Source organism: Pteropus medius, unplaced genomic scaffold (genome assembly GCF_902729225.1).
Source record: "Pteropus medius unplaced genomic scaffold, Ma_sr-lr_union100, whole genome shotgun sequence".
Lineage (NCBI taxonomy): Eukaryota > Metazoa > Chordata > Mammalia > Chiroptera > Pteropodidae > Pteropus > Pteropus medius.
Window position 1 is genome coordinate 776815 of NW_024342542.1, and position 22022 is coordinate 798836.

Here is a 22022-nt window from a genome sequence, read left to right on the forward strand (position 1 = left end):
ATTTTTAGACCCCATTTTAAAACCGAAGTTTTTCAAGCACCTAAATCAGGGGTTGGCAAAAACCTTTTCTGTAAAGAGCCAGATAGTAAATAGTTCAGGCCTTACAAGCAAATAGTTGCTCACTTCTGTCACAACTCTTCAGTTCTGCATGAAAGTAGTCATAGACAATATGCAAATGAATGGGCATATTGTATGCCAACAAAACTTTATTTACAGACACAGGCATTGGGCCAGATTGGTCCAGTGGCTGGTTGTAATTTTTTAACTCCTGGTCTAAATGAAGCTGGAGAGGAATAGCTTCCACCCAACAAAGAACCTCTCGGTGAGGGAAAGAGACTAAGAATAGGGTCATACTGTACCCTTCTACTAATAGACAATACTTTTAAAATACAAAACAAGATTAGCTCAGCCAGTTAATCTTTTTATTTTGAGTTTTGTAAAAAAAAAAAAAAAGCTTTGAGAAAAATGTGTTAAATATCAGCAAGGGCAGGAAAACATGTGGCTAGCTTTACAATATCAATCTAAACATAGACACAAAGGCAAACATTAAGTAGGATGCTAGGGAAAGGTAGCACTTTGGGGCCTAACTGCAGTTTTCCTTATTGTACATAAGGGTTGCTGATAATGCCAAGACTTTTGCTTTTTCACAGGTATATATATTTTAACATTATTTTATATAACATGTTTATATAACATAATATAGTTAATTTTATAAAACCACCAGTTTGCCACTGTTGAATAGAAGACAAAATTCTCCCCAATTACAGTATGTAAGCTCTCTATAAAAAGTTCCCTAGAAGGTTACATCATCCCATGTTAAATTCATCCTATTCTATTTTAAAAATTGCTGTTCAGCTATTAAATGAATCTTGGTGGCCTTCCCTTTTAATAAGTTTAATGAACATAGTAAAACTTCCTAAGTAAGAAGTACCATATGCATTTTATATAAAAAATTAAAAGACAACCTAAGATGAAGTGACTCTACTATGAAGTCACACTTTGAATGACTGATTTCAGTGATAAATTCCAAATCCATAGACTTAACACCCACACAACTGAAAATTGTTCCTAGGCTTCTCCAAAGCCCATAACTTGAATAATCAACAAAAGTTAACCCCCAAGTGTCCATGCAGTTATATAACCACCCAGTAACGCTGGGATCTTAACTTTTTTAAGTGTTTTAGACAGCAGATGTAGAGTTCCTCATGCTGTTTACAAGTCCTTTCTATTTGAGCTCCTCCAACATATACAAGCCTAGATTATTTTCTGCTGGCCAGTGGTTGAGCTGACCATGGCATTTGGCAATTCTGTTAACCCTTTTTAAAAGGTAGCCATCAGAATGAGAAGGTGACCTCTCCCAAGCGCTCTGTGTCTGTTTCAGACCTTTTCAAAAGGCAGAATAGGCGGACATTCCTTCTCATCTTCTCCAAGGCTCAGATAGCAGAAAACTGGCTGCCTGCATGTTCCATGTGGGCCATGGTTATAGTATATCCTGCTTACAAAAATAAAACTGACATAAAAAACTTTGGTTTTGCTCTTCACAATTTCTGCTAGCACTGGGTGATGAGATTTAATTTTTAAAAAAAAGACTCTACTTATGAAAATTGAAACTGGAAAAAATGGTTTATTTCTAAGTCTTGTTTTGAAAGGGCTATCAAAATAGCCTACTTGCTTTTTCTAGTTAGACACTCACAATGGTTTCTAGAGTATTTTTCTATATGTATGTTTTTCTTATTAGGCTTTAGAAAGGGGGAAGGTCTTTTTCAGGTATCAAAGTGATGAAAGCAGCATTCAGATGGGTTGTTTCTATACTCTAACTCTTGGCCACTGGATTCCTTCAATTTCTTGTGTCAGAACATAGCAACTGACACTGGCAAGCCAGATTCTCCTTTAAAAAACAACAGAAGAGATCAGAACTCAATGATCTTAGTTTAAAATATCTGACAGACTAGCTCCTACTCTAATTCATCTATTAGAATCAACACCAAAGACAGGCATAAAACTTGTCAAGTTCCCCATTTCTGAAGTAGAATAAAAAGTCATATGCTTATTGAATCAGCAAGCTGACTTTCTAGCAGCCTCATTCCAGATTACACTTGACAACAGATGATAAAATCGGCTTTCAGATGCACCTCTTAGAACTCAACAATGGGTACCAAGGTTGGTTTCCAACCAGATGATTTCCCTTCTGATGAGTTGCTCAGTTGCCCTGCCACCGACCTCCTCTAAGTGCACCAGTGGTGTTTCTACATTTAGAAATCATTTTGTTTACATTAAATATCTCACATGATTACATTAATTTCCACTACAGACAGAGAAAGGAAGACATATGATGGGAGGAGAGAATGTGAAACAGACCTCTTTTGGAAGGAACCTCTTCGCCCTAGACTGAAGTATTCATGGATAGCTAAAATAATATTTTTGGTGTTTTCTAAAATTTCATTTGTCAACCAAACCACAGAAAACTTTTTTCAGGTCTAGGGGTCACAGCCTAAAGAGCTCCTTGCTGTTTGCTTGATGAAACATTTGATGTCACAGTGTGATATTTGGCTGCAAGGCACCAGTGTTTATTAGTCTGGTCACCCCAGTAAGTACCCTGGATGATCAGAGTCCATTTAATCATATATGCTGTTCCTATACTTATTTCCTAGGAAGAAATACAGCCTTATTTAAATTCCAAATTTCCTTCTCTAGGAGAGTTGAAGTCTCCTTGTAGTCCCCCAAAAGAATATTAAAAGGGAATGGGCAGGAGTTTATATCTTCTTTCTTGTCAGTGCTACACAGAAGTTTGCATCTCCTTAATTACCAGCTACCAACAACATCACTGTGGGAAAGCAAAGTAATCACAACCTTCCACTTAACATGTGGCCTCTGCTCTGGCAGTAAATGGCCCATTCTTATTCTGAGGAGTCCAGTGTGGATTCAGGCATGGGGACAAGAGAAGTGTGAAGGGAAAGTTCAATTGACTGCAAAGGAGACTATTAATTTAATCCCAGATTAAATAGAAAAGAGAGCTTCTCACTAACCTTCACATTTGTCAGCAGCTCAGTTGAGACAAAACCCTCTTTTCCACAAATGGGGGCAAAGATAACAGGTTTTTAATCCCACCCCCATACATACACTCAAGTCATCCTTCTCATGCTCTAAGGTTTCCAAACATGACCTTTTCTGTGTGCAGTTGTACTTTATGGAGTACATTCTTGAGTTCTGCAAAGATTATTAGTACGAAACTCACTCACAGCTACCCAGTCTGCATTATTGATCAATACTCAGTTCATTCCACATAACTAACAAATTTTTAAAAACTTAATTTGCTAGGCTGTTCTTTAAGGTTCCAAATAAGGTCCACTGCAAGTTCTAGACTAAATGCTCTCAGCCCTAGCTGCAGATTAGAATCCCTGAGGATCAAAAATACAGCATGGAAGCCAGGCCCCACTCCAAATCTACCCAATCTGGATATCTGAGGGTTCGGCCTTGTTTTTATATTTTTTTAAAAATGGGCCAGGTAATCCTAATATACAGCCAGGGTTGAGAACCTCTCTTCTAGCACATCCCACTCTGCTGAACTGTCATTCCCCATCCCCAACCCAAAACAAATATGCTTATAAAATGACTTGGATTACCCTCTCAAAGGAACTTTGTTTAGTTAGATGTACCATCGCTTGGCAGTTTCAATGTGGTTTATGCCAGATTGGCAACAGATAGTCAGCCTTGAGTTTGATGATTGTTGGGCTTCGTGGCACCCTACTTCACTACTCAGCATAGGCATAATGCTTCTAGAGTGGAAACATTTCAGTGAATGGCTTCATACTCCAGGACCTCTGATAAAGTCAGCATTATTCTCCACATCTTGCAATCAAAAATTATTACCATAGGTCAGTGACTTACTTTGATCCACTGAATAAAAAAACATCCAGCCAAATAACTACAACCCTAGCTAAATTTTGGTCTTGGCCTTCTGCCAAGCCTAGCTGCTGCTCTCTACTGCAGTCTGACCTCCTGTCCAGGGGCTTTTTAATAAAACTGTTTCTCTAGGTGTGAATTATAGGTTTTCTTAAGTTCTTCAGTAGCTTTGGTACCCCAAATCTCATGGAGTTAGGTAAGTTTTTTAGCTTGTTTCCCCCAAACTTACGAAGCCCATGGATGACCATAAAAAAAAAAGAACTTAAATATAGATAGAGAGGGGAAAAAAATCATTCAATTCTATTACATTGAACCACATAAAATTGTCCTTTGTTTCTTTTAAATGGTCAAATACCAGCAAGTTCATATGGCTCAACCTAATAATACATTTTTCCTGGTTTACACAAATTATTAATTGAAAAAGAAAATGTCTTATTTAAAAATTAACCATTAAAATTGTGAGTTAAAATGGCTGATTTCATTCTGGGTGTACTAGAGCAGGCCACTATTTTGTCTGCCATAATTTAATGAAAGCATTGTTTAGAAATTGTGTTTTCAAATATACTAGCACTGAAGCATAGAGACACGGGAGGAATCTCAAACTTGGTTTCCAAGAGTTCATTCCACATAAGTCAGTATTTTGCCTACTAAGGTGTAGTCAGGTAGAATAGCTCATCCACAAAGAACCCAAACTAAAGACCTATCTTTCAGACTACACTCATGCATTGCATTGGTGCAAGCCTCCTTAGATACCAAGAAAATGACCCTTCTCTATATGGCAGTGTCAAAATATCTGGATTCTTAATCTTATATTAAACAGAACCTTCCACTGGACTGAATAATGCTTTACTTTCTACTGATTTGCCTCTGATTCCTCAGGTGGCCACCAAAATCTCGTGTATTTCTTAGCCTGAAGTTTGGAATTCTATTCAGTCTTTAAACACTATCTTGTGTTTTCTTTGCAGTTATTATTATTATTGCTGTGAGATTGCTTCCCTCTGAATACTAGCCTATTACCTCTTAGGCTTCTTGCTGCCTTCTCTTCCCTAGATCAAAGTACCCCACAAATTTTGGTGTTATTTCTAAACCCACAGTAGATATCTCGGTCCTGTTCATCACTTCCAAGGCAGTTAGTTCATATGGCAGCCCTTAAGAACTCACTGAATTTTGCAGTGATATCATCACCAGTTTTTAAACAGTTTCTCCTGCCTTCACATTAATTAAAAAACAACAGTATAACACTATTTTGCCTTTGGTTTTAAACGTTTCAGTAACTTCTTTATGGAGATTGCCAGAGAAGAAATTAAAATTCTTTCCCCATGTTAAAATGTTCATGGATATATTTTCCAATCTTCAGTCTAGAGAAAACACAGGTAGCAAAAGTAGTCAGGAATCCTGAGATGAGGTGATGCCACACAACCCTCATTGCTGGAGCCTCCACTCAAATTGATTTTTTCATATTTTCCATCCCATTTAACACACCAGCTTCTCCTAATCCTTGGAGGTCCAATTTCACTTGCCTTACTTTATGATCTTTCTTCTAGCCTGTTCTCCCTCACTTGATATTACTACAGCCGGAAAGAGTTGCACTGCTATGTATGGACATGAAGCCTCTACTGGGAGGGATCCCCGGCACCTGTCACACCTTGTTCAGATACTGCAGATGAATGAATTAAGAGACCACCTAAGCATGCTATTTTTTGTTTGTTTGTTTAAATCTAAACAGCATACTACTATGTGAAAAAGTGGGAATAGGTCTGCATTTGTCTTGATTTAGAGACACTTGAGCCCCACCATCTGCATCTCAGGTTAGATTTTAAATGTTAAGATATCTTCAGATCTCAATAAAATAGAAGTGTTAGTTCCATTCAGTCACCGTCCCACTTCAAACAACTGGAGCATGCAGCCAGCCTCACCCCACTGGTGGGCCTACCCCATTGCTTCAGGGTTTTGGGAGGAAGTCATGCATTATCTTCCAGGGGGAACACTAGGCGAGTGCCTCGGCTTGAAATCTTCTGGTCTCCCACTCCTAGATCTTGTTCCAGTACTTCCTCAGAGCTGCTCTTTGTTTTCCGACCACCCTCGAGGCTTGTGGAGGCTGTGTGGGAGCCTGAGGAGCCATTGGCAGTCACTGTGCTGTCTCCATAGGTCAAGGTGAGGTCACCCTCAGTCAGGATGAAATCAGAGTCTTCCTCTCTCAGTGGCTCTTGGTTCTGAAAAATGCAACAAACAACAACAAATGGGAGACTAGAATCTTCTGGACTTCCAGCCAACCCCAACCTCAACTCCTCATCTGAAACTGGGGATAATGAAACTTGCCTACATTGAGCCTCTAGCGTACTAACTGGATGTGAACTGTAGAGTACAAGTCAATGTATGGCACTGTTGTCTGAGCTAGGACTTGGAACAGCAGAAAGCAGCTCTGATTTTAAATGCCTGACATCTTGAGGTTAGTGACAAAAGGGAAGAAAGGGAGATCAACCTGGATTTTCAGCTTCCCAACTCACAAAGGAAGGGGTAAGGTCACGGGGTAAACCTGCAAATAGGTTTCAAGTCCTCTCTTCTCTGGGAAGGTCTTCTGGGTGCGCTTCCTGACCTACACAAACCATCCTAAACCCACGTAGTTTACATTTGAACTACTGATTGTCCTAGTCAGCAACAGAAAGAAGACAACCCATTATTAGGATTTCCTTCCTGGCCACACAGAAAAACCCTGATGTGAAGCCCTCAGGTAGATGAAGCAAGTGATAGAGAAGGAGGTTACATTTTCTTTAGCATCTGTTACATGCCTGCCAGCAAGATCACATAAGCTTTCATTTGGTCCTCATTCCTCTCCTATGATGGGTGCAAACACTCATGTCACAGAGCAGAAAATCTGAGCTAGGAGTTCTCTGTGAAATTTGCCGGAAGTTGTCCATCTAGAAGCATGGTTAGGACTTATGCTGCCTCCAGACTGGTTTTACCCATACGAAGGATGTGAAAAGTCACTCTATTGGGAAGAAAACTGGCATGCCATCTCAAGCTAAGCAACAGACAAAGCTGAACAAGGCAAGCACCAGCCTAGTGGCAGCTACTTGAAACTAAAAGACAGCAGGGAGAGTGTCAGGAAGCAGCATGAGGTCAGAACTTTTCACTCTCCAGTGGGTTCGACAAGCAAAACAAGGGGTGGTATGCTCCCCTGCTCCACCACTGTAGGGCTGCCAAACAGTGTGAACTTCTTGAACAGCAAACAGTTTTAAAACTGCTTTCTCTCCTATTTCCCATATACTCTTCAAAGCATATCTGAAGTCCTGCATCCTGTCCTCTACACGACAGGGACTCCTCAGTGCAGGACCCAAACATGCCTCTCTTACAGCCTCATGGTTCCCTCTCAGTCACACTGCTCAAAACCACAGGCAGATTCTCCTGCATCCATGCCTGGACTCCTCATCTAGATGAGGAACCACTGGAGGGCAGTGACTTCCTTCTTCTCTTCTTGGCACCCTTCCTTGGATACTTAAATCATAGTAGGTGCTAAATGAATGCCTGTTAAATGCACCGACCTAGGGAGGACTCCTAGGTTCTGCTTGCATTGCTTCTCCTGTCCCAGCCCATCTCTGTGCCCTTACCGGTAACAAGCACATGCTTGTTTTCTGCATTATTTGTCAGTGATATCGACTTCTCCAAACTCCATAATGTGACTCCGTTTAACTAATGCTCTGGCTTTTTTAACAGGCAAATATGCAACTCTGCTTGCTTGCTGCCTCAAATCCTCACTGGAATGAGGCAGGGTACAAATGTACAATTAAACAAGAATCTTTTAGTCAGGCAGAGTGTAATTCTAAAACTCACTCCAAACTCCCCAATTTCCTCCTCTACATCAGTGTTGAGAAAGTCCTGAAACATTATCTGCCCTGTGAATAGTTTTCTTAACAACAAATGACATCATGTTCCCTGTTTTAGCACGTTCCATTTCTCTCATTTATACATGTGCTAAGTAATGATTTTGTTCATCTCTGTCAAAATACCTCTCCCAGGGCTCTTAGTTCCCAAATTTCAGGGGGAGACTCTCCTGGCACGTATTTCACTCTTCCAAGGTTTGAAGCCTGGGAGGGACAGAGAGGAATCTGAAACAATTGCATATGAGGGTAATTGTGCAAATGTAACCAATCCCCCCACCCCAACACGCACACACAGTAGCACAGAGGAACCCTAAACGGGAGCCCCGGTGTGGCCCACTCTGCTCCCTCATAGTGGGAAGCGGGACCAAAATTCACTGACAGGAGAAAACAAGACTGGCTGTTGACCCATTTCATTATGAAATTCATGAGCCCAAACAAATAGTACCCAAGGAAAAGTCATTCAGAAACAAGGATATAGTAAAATCCAGTGGAGAGGGATTTCTAAGTCATAGCTTAATGAATGTTATATACAAATGATGAAAGCAATCCACTCCCTCGAACTGTAGATGACAAGATCAACAAAAGTTTGGTTAAGCTAAATGTTTGTATAATTATATAACTAGCTGTTCATTGCAGGCTATGAAAATGCAGCAAAATAACCCTGCAAAGAAGTGTGTTGTGGGAACATGTGCATTTTAAATAACCAGGGTTATTTTCATAAGTGGAAGAATACTGTTTGCTAAGTTGTTATTAAACCTAAGTGGTTTGGAGTTCATGGAAATGGTAAAAAATGAACATCTTAGATATTTCCCAGATAAACTTAGTGAAGTTCAGATGCCCTATACCTGATAAGTGAGGACCACACAACAGTGTGTCAAACAGCCATGAGAGTGAACCAGCCTGAGACTCTCACCCAAAACTTAACTCCACAGGGAGCCCTTACACTCTCACCTTTGGGTTCCTCAGTTAAGTTTCAAAGACTCTTTGCTCCCACTCTCTCAGCAGCAGACCTCACTATATCTGGAGCTGACTGAGACCCTGGTCAGGACCCCAGTCCCAAAGCAGCAGCAGCAGTATGGAGAGTGATTTTTGCTTGTAGCCCAAGTCACCCCAACTTGTACAGCTGTGGGAAGTCCATAGCCCAAACATTACCCCAGGAAGCAAACCTTGAGTAGACTCTCGAACTGGTGAGGGACTTTCAACTTAAGTGCCTGGAAGTTTATTGAGTTTATGCTGAATTCAACTAGTCCAGATGCCCTTAATCACTGAGCAAGAGAATAGTTGGTAAGCTTCAGATTAGATAAGGTTTTTATAGTTTTAATAGTGGGTTAGTTCTTTTACTACTACATAAACATGAAAAGTGACACTTATAAAATCTAATTAAGATGAAAACTTTTAGAAACTGTTTAAAAGACTAGAGCTAGAAGGCAAAGAAACACATAAACCCAATGAAACATAAGACTGAAGGGTGCAATCAGTCGGAGCTTGAATAGTGGGACAAGTGGCAATGCCAGGTCAGTGCCCTTTGTCTCTAATTATAAAAAAAAAATATATCCAAATGGCTCAATCTGTCACTTTAGACAGAGGTCCAAACTGAGCAAACTATTCAACATTCAGAAAAGTGACAGTTTTTATTAAATAAACTATTAGCAGGATGGGAAATTATAAAACTAACTTTTTAATCTATCGATCTAGTTGTACTGATTCCAAATCCATTGTTCTTTCTACTACACCATAGCTGCTGATGTTTGGGAACCCTATAACTCTAATAAAAGGTTTCTCTGTTGCTGTGCAAAATGTATTAAGCATATGTAAGTTGGCCATTTGTAATGATTTTATTGGAGAAGTGAAATCTGTTAATTTGGAGGCTGAACAGGAACGTAGCCCTGATATGCTTTACTTACGTCATACACCTGGGGACTGGTCAGACAGTGAGCGAGCAAGCCACACCAGGCTGGGAGAGTGGTGGTTAATGGGGGGCCACTGTGTGTGAGGATGGGCTTCAAGTAACTTTAAAAAGAGAGTTAAGGAAAAATATCTGCAAAGAAAATACACACCTGACAAATTGTGTTTAGAAATTCCAACGAGTAAATCACCTGACATTCTACCCACAAAAGGTCTCTTACCCCATTTACCAGTAAAATACAGAAAACACAGGCATATCTAATTTTGCTGTGCTTCGCTTAGTGTACTTCACAGATGTTGCATTTTTTACAAACTGAAGGCCAGGCCCTCCACCAACAAAAAGATTACAAGTCACTTTATTGAAATAACTTGTTTTGCTGTGGTAGTCTTGAACCGAACCCACAATATCTCCAAGTTATGCCTGTATTTGGAGTCTGCAACAGTCTAAATCAAATATTAAACTAGGCCCCCATCAGCCTTAAGTGTTAACTGTTAACTCTCAGGTTGGCGATTCTCAATTTTCAGTTACAAAGAATAATTAATTAGAACACCCTTCTCCTTTGTTACGTTGAATGAGAATTTTGGTTTCAATCGGCATTCCAGCTTTTGACACACAATCAGCTCATGTCTTGGAAACAGGAAATAGTTTACCTAGAGTGGAGACGTTGCAGCCCCTGGGTCCCCTTCACCCTGGGTTCTTTGTAAGGGTTCTTGCTAAACTACTCTTGTTCAGAGATCACATTATAGAAAACGGTCGAATTGGACAGGACCTCAGGGGTAACCTGGGGCTGCTACAAAAAAAGGAAACTGAGACTTGATGAGGTGAAATGATTTCACTAAATTCACTCAGACTTAAATCTCCCAACCTTTCACACAGGACTATTCTTCACTACCTGCTGCCTCTCTCCCAGACTCTCCAACACAAAGTTTCCCAACCTTGACATTATTAACATTTTGGGCCAGATCATTCTTTGTTGTAGGGGACTCCTCTATATTGAAGCAGTATCCCTGGCCTCTACCCACTAAATGCCAGTAGCACCCCCAATCCTCCCCCAGGTGTGACCAAAAAAAATGTCTCTAGATATTGCCCAATGTCCTTAGAAGCAAACTCACCATCGGTTGAGACCACTACTCTAACATAAAGGTCAACTGTTATGTGGAGAGCTCAGGGTTTGTCAGTATGTGGTTATTTGTGCTGCCAAATGTATAGCCCTGTGTTGGAAGCACCATGAAGCACATGTCACATTAAAATAGAGCCAGGACCATTTCTGATATCCATAGCCTAAGCAATATGGAAAAGGTGGACTCCCATGGCTACCTCAAATGCAGGAACGGCCAAGAGACTTTGAAGGAAGGTGAGAATATGTCACAGACATCTGTACCCAAGAAGATGACTACTCCAAACACCATCACTTCCTGTCTTCATTTAGAGAATCACGAGAAAGGAAAAGCTTCTCTATAGGAAGGAGGGGATGAAAGGGAGACACTGGGGCATACTTCTAGATGGGAATTACTCAACAAAGTAGGATGTGTGGGCTCTGCTGGAAGTCTTTACAAACAGAATGAGCCCTCATTGACTGCTGTCCTCTAACACTGTTCCTGGGAACAGCCCCTACAGGTCTATCAGTTATATGTGTTTTTAACTCAGAAGCTGACAACTGGATTTGTAGAATGACTAATACAAGAGTCACATGGGAACCCAGAGGCTACCTTTCAGTTTGCTGCCTCAGGCAATTCAAAGACAAGATCTTTCTTTCTGAATTCTTGCATGCCAGAAAGCCACCCTCCTTTTTTTTCTTTTTGCTCATTTTTGATTAACAATTTGGGTGTAGAATTCTAGGCTCAGATTTTCTTTTTTCAACCTGCAACTCTGAAAATGCATGACGGTATTCTACCCCAAATACAGAAGGGTTCCTAACAACTTCTTTAAAAGAGGAAAAGCATTCATATATAGATTTTTAAATATTCAGAGTGTTGGAAGGGCAAAAATGAAACATCAAGTCTGTCTCCCACTCAGTAGTTCTGGTAATTACCATTACAACTCTATAGAATACATATTTCTCCTATTTCTTGATTTATAAACTTTAGTCAGAGGAGGATTTTTAACTTCCTCCTATGAAGGATGGCAAATTTAATTAATTTATACTCTTCCCTCTTCTTTTCAATTTTGCTTATCTAATTTTTATTATAATTAATTTTATACAGCAGATATATAAAATTTGCATTCTGTTTTATAACTATAAGTAAATATTCTATGCTTCATCTATTGTTTGAGTCTAAATGTTAAAAACCAATAAGCAGCATTTGTAATAATCTTATTATATGAATATTATTTACTGTAACCAAGTAGAGTGGTTAGAACACTATTAAAGGAAATGTAATACAATGTCATTTAAACTTCGTTATTCAGAACATTGAGTGTCTTGCTAAATAAAGGGTCTATTTTTAATCTCTTTTTGATCTTGTTCACTTCTTCTGAGTTATAAAAAATCACTGTTTCTTCAACATTAGCCACTTAGTTGGATTTTGTTTTGTTTAATCCTTATGCTGCTTTTTCCCCTTGTTCTAGCCTGCACTTTCTGAATTCTTGCATGCCCGAAAGCCACCCTCCTTTTTTTTTTCTTTTTGCTCATTTTTGATTAACAGTTTGGGTGTAGAATTCTAGGCTCAGATTTTCTTTTTTCAACCTACACCTCTGAAAATGCATATGGTATTTTAATATTCAATTTTGTTGATGCCACGTCTGATTCTTGTCGTTTGCAGGCTTCCAGTTTTTCTCTTTGTAAGCCTTGAAGAGTCCTATTTTTCCTCCTATAATTATGGAATATTATAATATATCCATTCATCCTGGTCACACTAGATAGACCCTTACCCTCTGTAGACAAGTTGAGATTTCCTTAGTTAAGAGATTTTTTTCTTCTATTATTTCTTTCGTACTACTTTTCCTCCATGGTCTCTATCTTCTCCTTTTGGATCTTACTAAATAATTATGGATCATCTGGGTCTAACCTACATATCTTGAAACTCTTCTCTTACACATCTCTAACTTTTGCTCAAATTCTTAGAGATTTTTTTCTCTCAACTTTATCTTCCAGATCAACAATTTGGGCTTTACCATGTAATTAAATCATGTATTATGGGTTTTGGTTAATTTCAGAAACTTTATTTTTAATTTCCAAGAGTTTCTTCTTGTTTGATTGCTCCTTTTTTTCTAATAACCTGTTCTTAAATCATGACTTGAAAAGCGTCTCAACTCTAATAATCTTATTAGAAAAATTTAAAAATATTTGGAATTGTTTAATTACTTTGGCACCCACACCCTCATGTCTTTACTCAGTTTCTCAGTTCACCAGGCAGGTGGGGATTTCTACCATGCCAAAGTGGAGAGGTGGTTTACTCTAGGGTGAAAATTTTTGGTGGCCTCAAGATGTGTTTCTCTACTAAGCCCTCCCCAGTCAGCATCTCTACTTTCTTTAGAGAGCTATGGCCTGAAGAGAAAATTAACAGCTACCAGCTGATCTGTTGATACAGGAAGTACCTGTTTTAGCTGTTCTAACAACATTCTTTAATAAATCAACTGGATAAACTGGATGAAGACTCACTTTTGTCTTGAACTATAATTTGTTATAATTCCCTCTACCTTTGGTCTTTCAAGTAGTCAAAAATATCTCCTATATGATTTCAATGAGCCGGGGGGGTGGGGGTGGGGGAGAAGAGAGGTATATGTGTATGCTGAGCCTCTCATCTTAAATTGGAAGTCCATCTATCCTATTTCCAGGCTAGTTCAGGGAAGGAGGTACCACACTCCCTCTTGCCAGCCTGTCGGTGTTATTCATGTCCAGCTGAACTCCTCTGATGCAGCGAAAGCCCACTTTTTCTTGTTCGATCATCTATAGAGCTATAGAATCATGGGCACCTTCCTCATCTAATTCTTCAGACATGTTATACCTGGTTACATTCTTCTTAGTTTTTCTGCTCCAAACTAAAAAAGTGAAAATCTCAAAGTCACTAAAATTTACATTCAGATGAGACTTTAGAGATCACTCCTGTTACTCTTCAATGAATCAGTTTCTCCCCCCAGCTTTACTGAAGTATAATTGACAAATAAAAATTGTATATATTTAAGGTATACAATGAAATGTTTAGATACATGTATGAATTGTAAAATAATTACCATAATCAAGCTAATTAACAACTCCATCACCTCACATGGTTAGCATTATGTATGTGTGTTGAGAACACTTGAGATTTACTCTATTAGAAAATATCCTGTATACAATAGAGTATAATTAACTATAATTACCATATTGTACATTAGATTTCCAGAACTTAGTCATCTTATAACTGAAAGTCTGTCCTTTAATCAACATCTCTCCATTTCCCCCACACCCCAGCCCCTGGCACAACCACCATTCTACTCTCTGTTACCATGAGTTTGACTTTCATAGATTCCACATATAAGTGAGATTATGCAGTATTTGTCATTCTGTATCTGGCTTTTCCATTTAGCGTAATGTCCTCCAGGTTCATCCGTGTTGCCCCGAATAGCAGAATTTCCTTCATTTTTAAGGCTGACTAATATTCCATTATACACACACACACACTCATTTTCTTTATCCATTCATGCATTGACTGATACTTAAGTTGTTTCCATATCTTCACTACTGTGAGTAATGCTGCTATGAACATGGGAGTGCAGATATCTTTCTGAGATAGTGATATTATTTCCTTTGGATATATACCCAGAGGTGGGATTGCCAGATTGTATGGTAGTTCTATTTTTAATTTTTTGAGGAACCTCCATATTGTCTTCCATAATGGCTCTACCAATTTGCAATCCCACCAACATTATATAAGGGTTCCTTTTTCTCTACATCCTCCTAACACTTGTTATCTTTTGACTTTGATAATAACCATACTAATAGGTGTTAGGTGGTATCTCATTGTGGTTTCCATTTGCATTTCCCTGGTGATTAGTGATGTTGCGTATCTTTCCATGTACCTGTTGGCCATGTGTGTCTTGTTTGAAAAACTGTCTGTTCAGGTATTTTTCCCATATTTTAATTGGGTTGTTTTTCTGCTAATGAGTTGTAGGAGTTATACATTTTTGATATTAATTCCTTATTAGATATATGGTTTGCAAATATTTTCCCCATTCTATAGGTTGCCTTTTCATTTTGTTGAAGATGTCCTTTGCTGTGCAGAAATTTTTATTTTGACGTATTCCCACTTACATTATTTTTACTTTTGTTGCCTGTGCTTTTGCTATCAAATTCAAAAAATCATTGTCAAGAGCTTTCCATTGTCAAGGAGCTTTCTTCTGTATTCTTCTAGGAGTTTTATGGTTTCAGGTCTTACATTTAAATCTTTAATCCATTTAGAGCTAATTTTTGTGAGTGGCGTAAGACGGGGTCCAGTTTCATTTTTTTATGTGGATATTGAGTTTTCTCAACACCATTTATTAAAGAGACTGTCCTTTCCCCATTGTGTTTTCTTGGCACCTTGGTTGGAGATTAGTTGACTCTATGTGCAAGGGTTTATTTCTAGGGTCCCTATTCTGTTCCAGTGGAGTGTATGTCTGTTTTTATGCCAATACCATACTATTTTGATGACTACACCTTTGCAATATAATCTGAAATCAGGAAATGTGATGCCTCCAGCTTTGTCCTTTTTGTTCAAGATCGCTTAAGTCCCATACGAATTTTAGGATTTTTTTTCTTTTTCTGTGAAAAATATCATTGGAATTATGATAGAGATTGCCCTGAATCTGTACATCTTCAGCAGTACAGACATTTTAACAATATTAATTCTTCTAGTCCATGAACACAGATACCTTTCCATTTACTTGTATCTTCTTCGATTTCTTTCATCAATGTTTTTTTTTTATTTAATTTTCAGTGTACAGATCTTCACCTTCTTAAGTTTATTCCTAAGTATTTTACTGTTCTTAATGCTATTGTAATGGGATTGTTTTCTTAAATTTTTTTGGCTAGTTTGTTGTTGGTATATAGAAATGCAACTGGATTTTGTATGTTAATTTTATATCCTGCAACTTTAGTGAATTTATTTAAAAAAAAATTTTGGTAGAGTCTTTAGGGTTTTCTATATATAAGGTCATGTCATCTGCAAAGACAATTTTACTATTTTACTTCTTCCTATCTGATTTGGATGCCTTTTGTTACTTTTTCTTGCCCAACTGCTCTGGCTAGGACTTCCAGTGCTGTGTTGAACAAAAGTGGTAAGAGTGTACATCCTTGCTTTGACCCAGATCTTAGAGAAAAAGCTTCTGGCTTTTTTGCTATTGAGTATGATGTTATCTGTGGGCTTGTTGTATATGGTCTTTATGACGTTGACGTACATTCTATCTATATCTCATTTGTTGAGAGTTTTTATCATGAAAGGATGTTGGATTTTGTCAAGTAGTTTTTCTGCATCTATTGAGATGATCACATGATTTTTATTTTTCATTTTTTTTAATGTAGTGTATCACATTTATTGATTTGTTTATGTTAGACCATCCTTACATCCCAGGGATAAATCACACTTAATCATTGTGTATGATACTTTTAATGTGCTGTTGAATTCAGTTTGTTAGTATTTTGTTGAGAATTTTTACATTTATGTTCGTTGGGGATATTGGCCTGTAATTTTCTTGGTAGTGTCCTTGTTGTGCTTTGATATCAGGGTAATTGTCCTCATAAAATGAGTTTGGGGGTATTCCCTCCTCTTTATTTTTTGGGGAAGAGTTTGAAAAGATATTAATTATTAATTAGATGTTTGGTGCAATTCACCAGTGAAACCATCTTGTTCTGGGCTTTTCTTTGTTGAGAAGTTTTTGATTCCTGGATCAATCTCCTTACTTGTTATTGGTCTGCTCAGATTTTCTATTTCTTCATGATTCAGTCTTGGTAAGTTATATGTTTCTAGGAATTTATCCATTTTTTCTAGGTTGACCAGTTTTTGGTGTATAATTATTCATAGCAGTCTCTTATGACCCCTTGTATTTCTGTAGTATCAGCTGTAATGTTTCTTCTTTCACTTCAATATTTTATTTATTTGAGTCTTCTCACTTTTTTCCTTAGTCTAACTAAAGGTTTGTCAATTTTGTTTATCTTTTTAAAAAACCAACTCTTATATTGGTCTTTTCTATTGTTTTTCTAGTCTTTATTTTATTTCTGCTCTGACCTTTGCTATTTCCTTCCTTCTGCTAACTTTGGGCTTAGTTTGTTCTTTGTCTAGTTTCTTGAGATGTAAAGTTAGGTTGTTTATTTGAGGTCTTTCTTTTTTAACGTAGGTATTTATCACTATAAACTTCTCTCTTAGAACTGCTTTTGCTGCATCACATAAGTTTTGGTATGTTGTATTTCCATTTTAATTTATCTCAAGATATTTTTTTGATTTCCCTTCCGATTTCTTCATTAGCCCATTGGTTATTCAAGAGTGTGTTGTGTAATGTACACATACTTGTGAACTGTCCAATTTTCCTGTTACTGATTTCTAGTTTCATAATATTGTGTTTGGAAAAGATATTTGATATGATTTCAATCTTCTTGAATTTATTAAGAATTGTTTTGTGGTCTAACATATAGATCTGTCCTGGAGAATGTTCCAGGTGTACTTGAGAAGCATGAATATTTTGCTGCTGTTGGATGGAATGTTCCGTATATGTTTGTTAGAATCATTAGGTCTAAAATGTAATTCAAGTCTAATGTTTTCTTATTGATCTAGATGATCTGCTCATTGTTGAAAGTGGAGCATTAAATGCTAAGAAGAATCAATGTCTCATCCCTTTAGTATTTTGTCACTCTCCTGTGAACTCTCTCCAATTTTCTCTACATCCTTTCTAAGCCCAGTGAGTATCATGCATTCTGAATTACAATGTAGCCAAATTTGTATGGCTTTAAAATATCTCTGGGGGCTCTATTTCACTTAGTAACAAACAATAGTACAAACAGTAATTTAAACCATCCTTTCCACTGAAAACAACTAAAATGGCTGGGCAAAATAAAACAAGATGAAACACAACAAAATCTTCTGCTTTAATGGCATCGGAAACCTACCATGGCAGTGAAGAGAGCGAAAATCTGGAGAAGGAAACCCAAGAAGTGAGCCTAGCATTTGGTGTACACCTTTTCCCCAGAAGCACTTCAGAAGCTGAAGAGAGCATCTGACAGACTCAAAAAGATAGAGTGTATCTGACAAAAACCCATGCTCAGGGCCTTCTGAGGAATACTATATAAACACCCTAGGCTCTAGGTTAGAACCCTAGAAAAAAGGTCAAGTGGAAAACAGACTAACCTTCACAAGAACTGAAGCCCAGCTTCAAATTACCTTTATTCCTGATTGGACTAAAGTGATCTGGAATTACTAATGCCCCTAGCCTAGTCACTAATTCAATGAAAGTTAAATCATCTCTGAAGGATGATAACCTCATCTAGAGCATCTCAAATTATTTCTATACTTTTTCATTGCCATTATCTGTTACTCAATTAAAAAAAAAACAGATGCACAGAAGAAAACCAATAAAGTTTCCAAAAGATAACATAGGAAATTGGCTTCATGACTTTGAGGCAGACAAAGATTTCTAAAATAGGACACATAAAGCACTAACCAGAACAGAAAACATCAATAAATAAATTTGATGAAGATCTTTTGTTTATCAAAAGATTCTATTTAAAAGTGAAAAGGCAAGTCACAAGTAGAGAAGATATTTTTATCACATATAATTACAAAATACTAAGCCTAGTAATATGCATTATATATATATCCAGAATATATAAGGAACTCTTATGAATCAGTAAGAAACAGACAGGCAAACCAATAGAAAAATGAGCAAGAGACTTGAACAGATGCTTCATAAAGGAACATACCAAGTGGCCAGTAAATATATGAAAAGGTGGTCAACCTTATTAATCATCAGATAATTGCAAATTAAAACCACTACAAACCCACTACAATGATTAAAATTAACAAGACTGACAATACAATGGTGAGGACATGGAGCAAGTGGAACTCTGATATACTAGAGGTGCTTGTGTAAAGTGGTACCACTATTTTGTAGAAATTTTTTTGGCACTTTCTTCTAGAGTTGAACTTATGCATGTCCTATGACCCAGAAATTTCAGTCCTGGGTATATTCTCAACAAAAATGTATGTAAAATTGAACCAAAGACATGCACAAGAATGTTCATAGGAGTATTTTTCATAATAGCTCCAAATTATAATCTACATGTTCATCAACAATAGATTCATAAATAAATTATGGTATATTCATACAATGAAATACTGTATAGCAATGAGAATATATGAAGTAGAGCTACACAATGGATGAATCACACAAATAATGTCAATTTAAATAAACCGGACACTGATATTTTCTGTCTGTCTGTCTCTAATCTCATTTACGCAAAGTTCAAAAACAGGTAAAAACTATTAAGTGTTGCTAGAAGTCAGGAGAGTAGCTACATTTGGGGAAGAGAAAGGGGTAGTAATTGGGTTATGGCATGAGGTGGCCTGGTTAATTTTGTGTTTCTTGACCTGTTTGGGGTTAAACGAGTGTGTTTATTTTGCAATAATTCACTGAGCACTCATGATATGTATACTTTTCTATATGTATTTATACTTCAATAAAAAATTTTAAATATTTTACAAGTCTCCAAAGACTATATATAAGCTAGCTATCTGCCAATTTGTTCACTATTATAACTTAAGAAACCACGAGAGTTTAACTTTTTGGTTTTTAATTTTCACCTGGGACCAAACAGATCTACTAGAACAGAGTCTGCCCTGCATGTGGCCCAGTTAAGGCCTGGATCAGACTTGGCCAGGATTGATTCAGCCATTAGGAATTAGCCTCCCCCACAGATTAATTGGCCGAGCTCCACTTACTTTCTTGACCACAGCATGGTTCACTGTGTAATTTTAACTAATTCACCTACACAGGCATATTCCCCTTGGAAACAAAGCTCTGAAGGGCCACATGAGTCTACCAGGCTATGAATTGTCTAACCTAATGATGTGCAAACATTTCTCTTGGCCAGAGAGATGCTCACCAGAACTACCTGTGGTTGAATGAGCATTGCATGAGTCTCAAGAGAGGACTGACCACACATCTTTCCTTACTTATCAGAAATCATTCACTGACAACTCAACAAGAGGATTTTATCATCAATGTTTCAGGGAAGCCACTTAAAAGGATACTTGTGGTCAAAGCTGTACCATAGCCTGAACAGCCATGCACTCTCCTGCTTTGTCCGGTTTCCTCCAGCAGAATCTGGACCATCCTAGGAACAAACAAGAAGACAAATGCTGAGTTTTAGAAAAGGGATTCATATAGGGGGGAAAGCTTTCTTTAACCATAATTTTTAATTATTTTGAGCTCAGAATCAAACATCCCATATCACTAAAATATCAAAGATGTATTGGGAGGTAATATTTTTTTAAAGAAATTGAATAAATCCAAAAGGCAGGCAAATCAATCCCCAAAGTGAAACAGCTTGGTTATGTCTGTGGGTAGATCAACTCAACACAGTACAAAATTTCTTTTGGCATTCTTACTGTAATTTTTCTCAAAGTTCCTTTCAGCAGATTAATTACCCTAAGGTAGTCTAGATCCTAACAGGTCAAAATTGATTTATAAAGAATATTAAAGAAGCTTCTGCAAATACAAATTTCCAGACCCCCCCTCAAAGCTGGCCTGGGGAAACTATGCTTGGTTGTTTCCTGACAAACAAGCCCAGGGCTCTAGGTGGTCCTGATCCAGGGACTTGCATTGTGTTCCAGGTGGTGCAGTAACTTGTTGTCCTACCAGCTTTAGGAAGGTGGGGGCAGTGGGCAGGGGAAATGGAGCCAGAACTACCATTTCTGTTCTTTTGTCTACTCTCAAGTAGTAAGTTCCTTTACTGCTCCTCTCATGCCTTTCCAACTCAAACATTCCCATAATTTAACTTTCAACATAATTGGCAAGATCAAACATTCATTTGAGGTTTAGGAAATTTGTTTTGTATATTATAAGCAGCAAAATTAATATTAAAAAGTGGACTGACTGAAGCAATTTGAGGGCATTGCTATATGACAAGCTCTGAAAATACAGACTGCTTGGGAAGCAGTCATTTTTATCATTATCATCTTGAAAGTTACATGGAGAGGCAACTCTACAAGTGAGGGACAATCGTCAATAACTAAATAAAAGTTTAGCCACAGTTACAAGTATTTCTAAATCTCAGTGAATGTAAATTCCACCTGTAATAGAAATAGCAAGGATTCGTTGGAGACCTCCAAAAAGGTAAAGATATAGGCAAATAGAGGAAGGGATATTAGGAAGCACTATTTAAATTCCAAATGTTTCCAAAGGCAAAGATTATTTTTAAAAATGAAGTCCCCAGGGTATATGAGGAATGCTTAGTGACAGATATGGAAATGGCTTAGTTAAATGAGCCTTTCTGTGGATGAGTGAATAAAAAATGAGAGATCCCAGAGACTAACTTTATTTCAAATTTTTTATAATTCATATGGAAGAAAGAGGGCACGGAAATGTCTCCATTTGCAGATATTACTTCTTTCCTTCAGGTAATTAATTATTAGCCCAATAACAACTCTAGGGAAAGTTCAAAATGCCACATGACTAAGTGGAAAAGTGGTAGATGACCATTCTGAGAGACAAATATCTTAATTTTAAAAAATGGTTCTTTTTCGAGTGACAGCTTCCAAGCTCTCAGTTCTAGAATCTTACTGAAGAAAAAACCAACAAGATGATAAACACCATCAGGAAGCATACTGTAAATCATCAGGCGTAAGACAAGTCCCCCAAAGTCAGTTTCATCTGCTCCTCACCTAAAACAACAATAAAAATGACAACTCCCTACTCTGTCATCCTAAACTCTGCAAAATCACAATGCATTGTCATCACCTGGAACACTTAAATTCTTGCCATCTCATGTCAAAGAAGCTGCAGGAGACGCATATAGGCCCAAGAGGGACAATTGAAATGGGTAAAGCAAAAGAAAGTCTTCTTTTTGAAGGCAAACTAACAAAAGGTTTTCTCAGGCTACAAAGAGATTTGCCTGCAGTCCAAAATAAGATCAAGAGACCTCAGAAATGTAAGAAACTAAGAGACAGCCCTGAATGGATACAAGGGGGTAAATTTAGGGTAAATAAATAAAAAGTACAACTTTGTAACAGAGGTGTTAAACAACTTTTTATCCCAAGAGATGGTACCAGAAGCATGATTAGGTACAGGAAAAGGTTAGATTAATCCACACAGAGTACCTTTGGGGAAATCAGGGAGGGTGTGTGGGACAGGACTAATTTTGTAAGCTGACCCAGAAAACAACC

The 22022-nt window shown here is 37.7% G+C and overlaps 1 protein-coding gene across 1 annotated transcript in view; it reads right to left on the minus strand.

Moving 5' to 3' along the window:
- Positions 1–3966: 3966 nt before the first annotated feature.
- Positions 3967–22022, minus strand: part of SLC9A7 (solute carrier family 9 member A7) — a 149199-nt gene continuing 131143 nt past the window's right edge. Inside the window, exons 16-18 of the mRNA XM_039866425.1 lie at positions 19890–19972; positions 9689–9794; positions 3967–6116 (exon numbers count right to left, since the gene is read on the minus strand). Of these exons, the coding sequence (XP_039722359.1) occupies positions 5865–6116; positions 9689–9794; positions 19890–19972 (441 nt within the window). The 3' untranslated portion in view covers positions 3967–5864. The remainder of the gene's footprint in view (positions 6117–9688; positions 9795–19889; positions 19973–22022) is intronic.